Source organism: Cyprinodon tularosa, unplaced genomic scaffold (genome assembly GCF_016077235.1).
Source record: "Cyprinodon tularosa strain WSP-4 unplaced genomic scaffold, ASM1607723v1 ctg871, whole genome shotgun sequence".
Taxonomy (NCBI): Eukaryota; Metazoa; Chordata; class Actinopteri; order Cyprinodontiformes; family Cyprinodontidae; genus Cyprinodon; species Cyprinodon tularosa.
Genome location: NW_024039642.1, coordinates 491,916 through 504,047, shown reverse-complemented (window position 1 = coordinate 504,047; position 12,132 = coordinate 491,916). Strand labels below are relative to the sequence as shown.

The following is a 12,132-nucleotide window of genomic DNA, read 5'->3' as shown; positions in this document are numbered from 1 at the left end:
CTGGTTGCTGATTGGTGGAGCTGGTCGGCCGTCATCTGGTGGGCGGAGCTCCAAGCTTTCTTTCTGAAAGGGTTCGTCTTCAAACCGAATTCTACAAATTTCCTTCTTTTAAAATGTTTACAGATCATATTCTCTTTTCTTCTGGGGGCGGGCTTTACTCGGGGGCTCCTATTGGTCTGCTGAACATCAGCAGCAATATTTTTATTGGACAACAGCGAGGGTTTGAAAAGGGCTGGAAGATAACATGAAATATGACTACATAAAAATAATGCAATTCATCATAATGTAATCAGAAAAGTAACGTTTGAAAAAAGGAAAAAACATTTATATATGTAAAACAAATAAATTGAACAAATAAAATCTGTATTTTTTAAAATTAAATATTGAAAAAAAAAGCTTATTCAAAGCTAACTTCTGGAATGCATCCCTTCTTTGAATTTCAGGTTTTATAACTTTTGTTTTTTATTTTCATTTACAAAACCTGTTTCTTACAACAATAATGGAACACGGTTGCCTCCGTAGGGAATGAGCTGCTAATGGAACCGCTGCCAGAGCAAAGACTGAAGCTGAGGAAGAGCGACGTCCTCCTTAAATTAAACTTTCTGCATGACGGACTTTAGCTTATTGGAGCAACAGCAGCAGCAGCAGGAACACTTCATGGTCCCTTTGAAAAAAAACGGTAAGTTGCCCTATAAAGTTTTAAAAGAGCAGGATCATCTCCGCTGACGTTCCTCCTAATGATCTATGATGTGTCTGAACGTTTCCCATCTGAGCTTCTCAAGTTCAAACAGCAAAAACGATGCAAACGTGTTTCATGTTGGACTTTATTTACTAGTATATTAACACATTACATGCTACTGAAAATAAAAAGGTAATTTCAATTGTCTTGAAAGAATCTAGTGTTATAATAAAATGGCACATTTCGATCTAACAGTTTCCGCCGCATCAATCGTCCCTCCGAGGGGAAACCAACCACTTCATGCAGGGCTTTAAAAAAATACTTCTTGGTGGTTTTTCATTGGCAACACAATCGTGGAAAGATGAGCTTTGAGGCGGAGCAGCAGAAAGGAGCCGGATCGGGTCGGAAAGAGAAAAACAGACATGAGGTGGAAGCTGGCAGAAATAAAAGGTCAGACGGGGCGGAGGAGGAGGAGGCAGGACAGGAACGCACTGATGGAGCAACCTTCACAAAAATGAACGAATTACTCCGTTAATCCAGAAATTACTGGAAAGAATATCAGCCTTTAATCTCTGATAATCCCATTAAAATTAGTGGAGAATCGTTAAATCTGAGCACTGAGTGGCGTCTCCATCTGATGGAGAATAACCTGCTGCGAAAATACGGAGAGAATTTGATTCCATTATTGGTTGTAAATTCAACAAAAAAAAAAATTAATCTAGGAATCATTTGAAAAGATTGTGAATCAATAAAAGGCTTTGAGAGCAACTTTGCTCTTTTTCATAGGTTTTATTTTATTTCATTCTTATTTTTCATATTTCATACCCAACCAACATTTTTTTCTACTTTAATCAGATTAGGATTGGGATTGAGGTGAGGATCACGTCCCTGCAAATCATAAAACTCAATCTAAAAAACTGAAACATTCCAAAATATAAAATCTGAAGAAATTATTCATTCCCAGATGTTTACTTTCTAGATTTTTTTCAAACTTCAAATTGACAAAACATGTTTTTTTTTTGCTTGTAACAATAATGGAACAAAATTCCCTCCATAAATGAGGCTTGGATGAATCAGATCTAACAGAGGAAGACGTCCACCTCTGAATGCTGCTGCAGCGGCGCCATCTACAGGCAACAGCAGCGCTAGAGCAGAGGACGACTCAGATTAAAGTCTCCATCAGGATGATTGTCAAAATGAAACACGTTTCCTAAAGGGGCGGAGAAACAGAAAAACCACCATGAACTCCAAACAATCAGCCGGTTTCTTCTGCAACTAAAAGGCTTTAAATAAAAGATTAAATGAGGAAGCACCAAAGGAAACTAAAATAAAATAAAGAAATAAAAGAGTTCATGGAAGGTTTGAAAATGGAAAGGACCAGTACAAAAAGACACCACCTGCCTTCCTTCACTGCAGCCGCCTGCTTAGTATGCAGACGCAGACGGCTAATGTGTCCTAACTAGTATGGTGGACACACAGATGGCTAATGTGTCCTGGCTAGCGTAGTGGGCACGCAGACTGCTAACGTGTCCTAGCTAGTGTGGTGGACACGCAGACGGCTAACGTGTCCTGGCTAGCGTAGTAGGCACGCAGACTGCTAACGTGTCCTGGCTAGTGTGGTGAACACACAGATGGCTAACATATCCTAGCTAGTGTGGTGAACAAGCAGACGGCTAACATGTCCCAGCAAGTGGTAGCGCCGCCTACATTCACTCTGTTTTACTTCAGTCATTTCCATCAGATGGGGTGAGGGGGGTCAGGTCTTCCGTCCTCGCAGTGTTAAACCCCCCAAATTAAATGTGCATCCCAGACAAAAGCAGCTATGAAGACGACTAGGAGGATAAAAACAATACTGGAATGAGAACCACGGTTACCACGGTTACATGGGTCCATGACGACGTGTTCTACGGATCCTACATGGGTGTAGTTGGAGGGAGAAAGGGCCTCAGGTGGGAGGACACGGCGTCCGCCTCTCTGTCCGCTCGCCGCTGCTTCCCACTCTGCACTCCGTTCACCTTCATGTCGGTTTTCTGAAGCCTGCCGCCGCCGTTCACCTCAACGCCGCTGCTTTCATGTCCACGGAGATGGGTGGGGCGGGGGATTAGTGTCGTGCTCTACAGCGTCTCAGGGCTTCAGGAGAGAGCGTGTGGTGGATAACAGGAAGGCGGAACAGAGTGCCTCTCCTTGTTGAACCGGTAATGTCACCGGGGCTAATCATGCTAGCATTTAATCCAAGCGGTCTCTGGAGGACGTCTTCACACGGCCGTCAGAGATCCGTTTATTCCAGCGGCTCTGAGGAAGCCGACATCCGTCCGCCGGTAGCAGCTCTGGTTGGTGCATCTCTACTTCAAAGACATGAATGCAGCCAATGAGGGCCGAGGAAATGGCAGCAAACATCTACGGGGCGGGACACAGGAAGTGGAGCGTCCCTCCTGTCCAGGGAGCAGCTGGGGGACGTGGATCACGGTCTTTGTTCTTGGTAATTCTCAGTACTTGGTGCTGCTAAATGCTGAGGGAGGGGGGAGAATGGGTGAGGGCAGGGCTAATAGTAGTGTAGTGTCCGTGGGTGCGGGGGCGGGCCGCCCTCAGCTCAGCTCGTCCTCGCCGCTGTGCTGGTCCAGCAGTTTGACGTGTGTGAAAGGAAAGTGGCCGTGCTTGCCTTTACATTCGCCCTCCCACTGGCCGTTCACGTTTATTTTGGTCACCTTCACCATGTCGCCCACCTGGGGGGGAGAGAGGGAGAATGGGTGAGGAACAGAACCATCATCAGACAGATGAACACAGCAGCTCCTCATTTCAGGAGGAGTTTCTATGAGGTCTGAGCAAACAGACGGTCCAAGGTTCAAGGCCGCCATGATAGCGAGCGATAAGTCAGGAAACGGCTCAGTCATCACCTGATCGGACGGCGCTAACCTCTGGACCGCCTCTCCACGGCTAAGCTAAGCACCATGCTGACCTGGACTGCACACCCTCTGACTATCCAGACGTTTAAAAAACAATAAAAACATTTATTTTTAGAAGAATTTATGAATGTTAACCTTTTATAATTATGTCACTGATTTATTTACTCATGTAAACATGTTTACTCTGGTTTCTGTCCAATAAAGCTCAATTATTATCAGTTATTAGATATATCAAACTAAAATAGCTGTTGAAACAACCAAATATTTAGAAATAAAAATATTTAAGATTAATAGAAGTGGCCAAACTTTTTCATATGACTGGATTTATCTTTATTTAGAATAATAATGAATAAGTAATAAGTTCCTCATTTGTTTCATCTCCTCTAGTTTCTTATTGAGTGAGAGAACAATAGAGACCGTTAATCACCGATTTAATTAATTACTGATTAATCAGTGATTCATCAGTTAATCAGATTAATCTGTGAATAATCATTTAACCAGTAATTAACTATTAATCAGTTAATTTATCAGTAAATCGGTGATTAATCAGTGGTTGATCAGTTAATCGTTCCAGTTGTTTTGATCACTGATTAATCTGTGATCAAAACAACTGGAACAAGTAACAGTTTATTTATTTTTTTTATTAGATGCTGGGCTCTAAGGGACGCCAGGCCCTCTAGGGGGCGCCGGGCGGGCCCTCCAGGGGGCGCCGGGCCCTCCAGCAGAGCCTCCTGATGGGCGCTGCAGGAGATCTGAGCTGATCATTAACTGTTCAGGGCCGATATGCTGAGTCACAGAGCAAAGCCGGCTGCAGGCGAAGGATCCGGCGCTCCTTTCCACACCTCGCCAAACAAACAGACCAACATCAAACGGGGAGAAACGAACCACCAGCTCCTGCTTGCGCTCCATCAGGACCCAAAAGACCAAACGGTGGATCTGCTCTGGAGCTCAGCTGCACTGCAACCTTCCAGGAAACACAAACTATTTCCTCCCACAGACGGCCTGGTATGAGGGGGTCCCGCCATCATGTCCGGATGGTTAAAAACAGTCGGCACACGGCGCGGCCAGATGCTTCATCCACACAGACCCACAAACGCCGTCTGATCCACCAGATGCCAACCTTTAACCATCTGCTCACAAGCAAAACGCTCTGTGGTGAGAAGTCACCCTGGAACACGGCGGTGGCAGCATGATGCTGGTTTTACTGAAAACTAAACTCAGGATTAACCCAAACCTGGATTAGGGAGATGGATCAGTGGGTTTACCTCCAGGGCCAGGGCGGTCTTGTCGTAGGCGTTGGGAACCCTCTTCTGGATGGCCCTGGCGAACACGGGCCCGTTCTGGAGGTTGGGCAGCGGCGTGGGCTGGGCGTACTGGCTGGGGTCTCCCAGCAGCGGCGCTCCGGACAGAGCGGCAGAGCTGTTAGAGTTCCCGTGCGCCGCCATCCCTGCGGGCGGCACTACGGGCCCGCCGGCCCCCGCCGCGGCGCTGGGCGAAGCCGGCCGGTACTTCTCCACGTACGGCACCGGGATCATCCCGGTTTTCCCTTCAGAGTTCTGGGCGTTCCACCACTGCTCCTCCGGCTTCTCCAGCACCCGGAGGATGTCGCCCATCCGGAACGGGAGATCCTCGTCGTCGTTGCCGGGGAAGTCAAAAAGCGCGCGGACGAACTCGTCCTCCAGGCGCGGAGGGGCCCCGCCGCCCGGAATGAAGGAGGGGTGTTTGGACTTGTTGATGGGCTCTATCAAGGTGGTGGTGTCCAGGTAGTGGATTTTGTAGAACTCCAGGAGAGCAGGAAGAGCGTCAAACTCCTGGTCGCCGATGCGGAACCTGGGGAGGCCCAAACCTGGAGAGAGAAGGAAGTCAGATTATTTAACCCCGCCGGGCTCCACCAGCAGGGGCAGGGCTAAGGGGGGGCCAGCGGCCAATTATTGCCCCCCACCACCATTTTTTCCCTCCAATACAGACGGCAGAAGCAGTAATACCCTGAAGTGAACGCTCCAACTTATTTTACATTTTAATGTTTCCTATATTAACAGTTAATTAACAAAAACACTGGTTAATTATGAACATTAATGTGCTAACATTAAAGATGAAAGCATGTTTTCCTCATTTAAATAAGCGCTGTTTAAAACTGTATGACCAAAGCATAACTTTGATATGATAATATGTTAAGAGCTATCTCTATAGTTCTGCTGCTATAGGCTTAGACTGCTGGAGGACATAGGGACCCCTTTTTCATCATTCTGCTTCATTCTATCTCTATTCTCCCACTCTGCAGAATCTGTTAGTTCAATCTCTAACATTCTGCTCTCTCTGCTTTTTCTCATAGTAGCTTCATCTGGTCTGTTCCTGTTTGGCTGTGACTCCATCCTGGAGAGAAATATCAGCTGTGCTGCTGCCATCAACACCTTTGTTTCTAGATGCTGGAGCTTGGCCTGTTTTCCAGTGTAGTCCTGTTTCTCTGACTGTGACTAACTGGATGTGCTCTCTTCATCCTCTGACATGGGAGCTGGCTTTTATGCAGAACAATTATTGATAAAAGTATGTTAGTAATGACTATGATTAACATGTTCGCCCCAGAACTCAAACTAGAAAGATTTCTCTCCTCTAAGCCTTTTATTTAGACGCCATGGATGTTTAAATATATGCGTCTATTTGTTAGCAGTACTTTATAAAACCTGGAACTAAACGCTATTTCTGAAATGTTGAATTGAGAAACGTCTTCAAACTTTGAAACAAAGTCCAGTGGATTGTTTTTAATTTTTTGGAATGACTCCCCAAATAATGCCTTGCGACCCCCCCAAGAGGATCCTGACCCTTATTTTGGGAACCACTAAGCTAGAAGAACCAAAAAGCTAATTTCTATACCTAGATGCAAGTCCATAAATGATTGCAAATGTTTATTTATTTCACCATGAAGTTATGGAGAGGTTCTAAAGCTGAACGGCTTCGAGTTCAGGGAAGTTCTGAAGGACAGGGGCGGATTTAGGAAAAGTGGGGCCCTAAGCAAAGACGGGCAGGGGGCCTCTGAATGGAGAAGACATCAAACAGCCCCATTCTCCAGATAGAGAAATGTTAATAGAATAGACATCCATTATCTGTTCTAGGTTGTGTCCCTCTCTTCTTGTCCCTTTTCTTCTTGTTTTCCTCTCTATGTTTTGTACTCAGCTGACTTTTCATGCTGTCTCTAAAGGAATGAAAGATTTTCTCCAAGCACTAAGCTCACTTAGCTGATTGCTCCTTCCTGTGTTTCCAAAAAGGCCAAAGTAAATAACCCAGTCCTTCTTTTCACTGTAGACAAGCCATGATCTGCTTCTCTGTTCTCCATTTTTCATTTGGATGAAATAATAGCTGCATGAATCATGACAGCAGACAAGATAGAGGAGAGCAGGAGGCGGGGTTACCAATCTACTGGCTCTGGAGAGCAGAGTTCGCTGCTTTTAGATGTTGTCTCCAAAGTCTCCAGTAGTAGAAAAAAGTCTCTAGATTTGGCGCTAGGAGCTTTTTAGAAATCAAAGTGCTAGAGGGGTCTGAAAAGTGGCTAAATATAGCGACTAAAGCGCTAAGTTGGCAACACTGCTCTTTGCATGGTTTGTTTTCAAATGGTTTGCTGCTGTCTGTTTGGACCTTTCTGAACATGTGCAGCAAATGGACTGATCCAATATGGTGGACACTGAAGGGGGGGGCTGAGACACACTTAATATTATCAGCGTTCTGATGGCATTTTAGCCAAAGGATTTTTATCAAAAACATCATTAATGAGCAGAAATAAGGAATAGTTGTATTAATCATATATTTATGGGGCCCCGAGAAGCTTGGGGCCCTTGGTGGCTCCCCAGTACTGCCTAATGGTAAATGCCCCCCTGCTGAGGGGCCGCCTGGTTCGCTTATGCTTTGGACCTGCTGAGGTAAAACATTTCTGGATCCAGATGTTTTTCTCAGCAGCTTCGTTTCCTTGTTTGATATTTTCCCAGAAATGCTCCTGCAGGGACCCGTAGATCATCTGACTGCTCTGCTCCTTCCTCCAATGATCCACAGACACTGCGTGGGTTGCAGTAGCAGGTGGATGATCCGTGGGCTCCACGCTGGAGGCCCGGTCCCCCTGCAGGATCCACGGTGGCTCCGCTCTGTCCTGCAGGGACGGTCCCAGCATGAGCCTGGCCCCTCCACGCCCCCCTCCGCGCGCTCTTACCTGGGCCGGACGCTCTGCTGTTGCTGTTGATGATGTAATGGGAGACTTTGGAGTTCTCCGACACCGACAGCACGTAGTCCCCCGGGCTGGTGATGGAGTCCCGGACCAGAAACACGCCGTGCCGCTGACCCTGCAGCAGGGACAGCGCCTCCTGCCTGCTCAGGCGGCCCCAGTACCAGCTGCCGCGGTCCTTCGCGTCAAAGTGACCGGCCATGATGACCACCACAAAGCCGAGGTTTCAACCCGGGGCCTTCCGCGCTCTCCTCCCGTTATCCACCAGCGGAGCTTCAACTCATACAAAAAACTTTAGCGCCGAGAGCCGCTCCGGTGAGCAGGCGGCATCCGCAGCTGGCCGAGCCGAGGCTCCGATCCGCGCCGAGAAAAGCGGCTCCGCTGCGGCCTGAGCTCCGCCTGCTGCTCCCCGCTCACTGCGCTTCACCCGCGGCGCCGATTGGGGCGAAGATCCGGCGGCTGGTGTCCACTAACTTCAAAAACTGAAATGGCGGATGCGGGGAAACAAAAAAGGCCCCATTCACCGGATGTGACGTAGAGACGTAAAGCACGCACGACGTCAAGATCGATGCGTAAAAATAAACTAATAAGCGCGCATCTCATTAAATTCCCGCATTTATATGTTCCTTATTCTTTCAAACATTTAATATTCTTTTTATAAACCGTTTTTTTATTTTACTTTGAATATTCAAACTGTTTGCCTTTTGGCTTTAATTATAAACCAGACCTGAACATTTAGATGTTTCTTTAACAGCAGAGGATTAGAGCCACTGAAAAAAAAAAAAAAAGTTAACTGATTTTTAATTAAATATTGTTTCAGTTTAATATGGGAAAACATTCTGACTTTAATCTCTGAATTGTGACTGAATTCTGGCAGCTAACATGTTAGCATCAAGCTGTAGCCATGTCTGTTTTACAGACTACAGCAGCTCTCTGTTTTTAATCACCTAATTCCTCCCAAACATCTCTGCCTTCATGCTGCCCATCTACAATAAGATTAAGAAGATTTTTTCAATATTAAACTGAAATAAAATTAAAAAATCTGTTAACTTTTTTTATTTTTTCAGTGGCTCTAATCATTTTCCGTAAAAAAAAAAAAAAAAAAAAAAAACCCACCCAAATCAAAGTTTTTTAAATTTTCTCATTATAACTATCATATATGTGCTCTCTTCATCCTCTGACATGGGAGCTGGCTCGGAGCTCGTCTGCCTGGCTGTGTGTTTCCTGGACTGGGCCGCCTGTGGAGCTGGTTGACAGTTGCCTTTTGTATCTATGCTTCTTTTTCTATGTCTGCTTCTGTCTCCTTGAACCCCAATGGGCCTCAGCAGATGGCCGCTCACACTGAGCCTGGTTCTGCTGGAGGTTTCTTCCTGTTCAAAGGGAGTTTTTCCTCTCCACTGTCGCTACAAGCATGCTTAGTGTGAGGGATTGCTGAAGAGTCAATGAGTCGATGCAATCAGCTGGTTTTCCTTAGATAGAAAACTTTGAATCAATCTGACTGGTTGATCTGGTGAACTGGAAAGTGACCTGAGATGACATGATGTGAATTGGAGCTATAGAAATAAACTGAATAGAATTGAATATACAACAGACAAGGTATCGGCATCAGATGTATATAAACCAGAAAAACCTGGAGAAGCCGACCCAGGGTGCTTCTATATTTACAGAAAGGACAAATAAAACAAAAAAACAAAAAGTCATATTATATTGTTCTGCGTCTTGTTCTTGGTCCGTGAATTTTAGAGATAAGAAGAAGTGGCAGAGTTCCTTGTAAAAATTGGGGAAATATGGTTTAAATTTTGAATTGAAAAAGCTTCCAGGATGGGAAGCGAAACGTCCTCAAACTTGGAAACAAAGTCAAGTGGATTTTTTTTTTTTTCCGAATCATCCCACAAAGCGTTTCAATGCACACATTCATAGAAAAGCTGCTCAGTCGACCTGAATTCACCATGAAGGAATAAACAACTGTTTTCATCAATGGCAAATGGAAATCTAAGGACTTCCTTAAAGGGATAAACACCTGTTAAGATTTTAAAGTGGACTTTCTTGGATTTTGGAGGAATGAGAAGATTTAAATTATTTGTTCTAATTTTCATCCTCTCAGCCTTTGAAAAAAAATACAAAAATATATACAGAAATATTAAATTTGGATTTCATACAAAGGACACAAATAACTAGTAAAACATTCCCTAATGTTTAGTTTATTATCTGTCCTACTGAGCCCATTAATCAGATGTCCAGGCAGCACAGGGCTTCTGTAAACAGGGTTCTCATAAAAACATTTATCTGTGCATAAAATATCTTTAATCATATCTTTAATCATTATTTGAAATTCACTTTTAGTTATTTGCAGGTTATATTTAATACTGAAGTCTTCATAAGATACAATCCCTCCATTATTTAATAAAAGCATCACAGACCAAACACCTTGTTCTAGCCAATTATATTCAAAGATTGATTTATGGTTCATTTTTAATTCCATACGGCGGTATAGTGTGGGCTGTAGTTATGTTTATAGATTCCACCCTATTCTTAGTAGGTTTGGGAAAAATTAAATCTGAAGGTGCATTTCATATGACCGTCCTCTAGATGTCGCTAAATTTCTCCTTATGTCTGATCTACATTCATAAAGGGTTCATTCTAGAGAAACATCAGTTTTTCTGTTTCTAGAAATATCACTTTTTAATTATTTTTATGCTAAAATACGTTTTAATTGTACTTTCAAACTATTTTCCACTATCAGCAAGTTAGAATTTTATTTTTATTAAACTCTTTAAAGCCCTAATCAACGGATGTGACGTCCCCATGGTCGTTTATTGAGGGAAAGAGCTTTATTTGGAGTTCAAAAATATATTTTTCCACATTTGATAATGTAAAAACAGCTATCAGATAAATGATGCTATAACAATACCATGTTTAATACTTTGAAAAATATAAGGTATTTGCTTTGTTCTTGCCTGTTTTCCAGTTGTGAATCTGTGACCTTGCAGTCTTTGCAGGAGGCAAGTATTTAAGGCAAGTAGGTTCTCCAGATAATGCTAGCTCACCTCCATTATCTAAAGATGTTTTTCTTTCTGTAGGTCATTCAGTCCTTTATCTCATTAATAGCAGTTTTCAGGTGTAATTCCTGAACATTTGAACCATGATGTTCTACTGAGGGAACATATCCCAGATCCTGCTGCTCTACAGAACTATAGGCCTATCTCTAAACTGCATTTCTTTTCAAACTGCATACCAGTAGTGTTCTTTGACAAACATGGATGCCTCCAGTAAAGCACATTCAAATGAAAATTACTCCTAATTAAAAACACTGATCATTTGTTGAACAGTTTGTAATAATTTGAAGTATTTTCCGAACTTTTCCTTTAAAGGCGTTTGAACACTTTAAAGAACAAACGCATGAATAGTTTTATCCTGACTTCATCCCCTGGAAGGACATCAGTTCCTCTGAAGGAGACGCTGCGATGATGATGGAGTCAGAAAACGGAGACAGAGCTGAGGATTCATTCCCTCTGTTTATTGGTTCGACCGAACAGCAAACCATAATCATACAAATCCTCTGGCGTCTGAAGAAGTCTACAAACTTCGTTAAAACAACCGGCCTGATAAAAGGACCAAAGTTAAGCTCTAATAAAGAATAATACAGGAGAATACAGAGCCAACACATTCACTCCCATGTTTACTCTTCAGCATCACAGTAACCTCTCAGTAGATTGTTTGAGGAGCAGAAGAAGCATCTCCCTTTGCTTCCTGTTGGTCCGACTGAGACCGTCTCACTGGAAGATGGAGAAGAAGAAGCCAGTCATCGTGGTTCTACTTTAAAGCTTCAGGTGAACATTTCCAACAGTTTTATAGATTATATCGGAGCCTTCAACTGGATTTCTGGGTCTGAAGATTCCAGTTTAGCATCTCCATCTGTTGATTAATCCAGGCACTCCCAGCACGGTTGGGATTTGGCGTTAAAAAGAGACCTGTGGCGGCGGCTCGTTATGATCACCTGCAGCTTGCTCTGCTTTGGTCTTTCTCTGTGGGCGGGTGGAAGGAGGTCGACCACCTGAAGCTCTGACCCCAAAGCCTGCCGCTGCGACTCAGAGGGACGGTTAAACCATACTGCGGGTCAATCCGGCCGGCGGCAGACCTCCTTCTTAAAGGGTTCAGTCTTTATAAAACTGGCGTGCATGCAGTTACTGAGGATTAAAGGGATTCTGTTTCCAATAATATCATGTGCGAAACTATTAAAAAGCTGCTGGTGTGGATGAGGGGCGAAATGAAGCACCTGTGAAGAAAATGACATCATGTTTCTGATGAACTTTGAACCGAACTGACTGGATGATGAGATGAAG

The 12,132-nt window shown here is 44.1% G+C and overlaps 1 protein-coding gene across 1 annotated transcript; it reads right to left on the bottom strand.

Annotated features, from left to right (window-relative positions):
* Positions 1-2,828: 2,828 nt before the first annotated feature.
* On the bottom strand, positions 2,829-8,327 carry crk (v-crk avian sarcoma virus CT10 oncogene homolog). The gene is made up of 3 exons (XM_038273440.1): positions 7,778-8,327; positions 4,848-5,428; positions 2,829-3,402 (listed from the first exon to the last, which is right to left on the bottom strand). The coding sequence occupies exons 1-3, from the start codon at positions 7,989-7,991 to the stop codon at positions 3,265-3,267; spliced, it is 933 nt and encodes a 310-aa protein (XP_038129368.1). The 5' UTR covers positions 7,992-8,327; the 3' UTR covers positions 2,829-3,264.
* Positions 8,328-12,132: the final 3,805 nt, after the last annotated feature.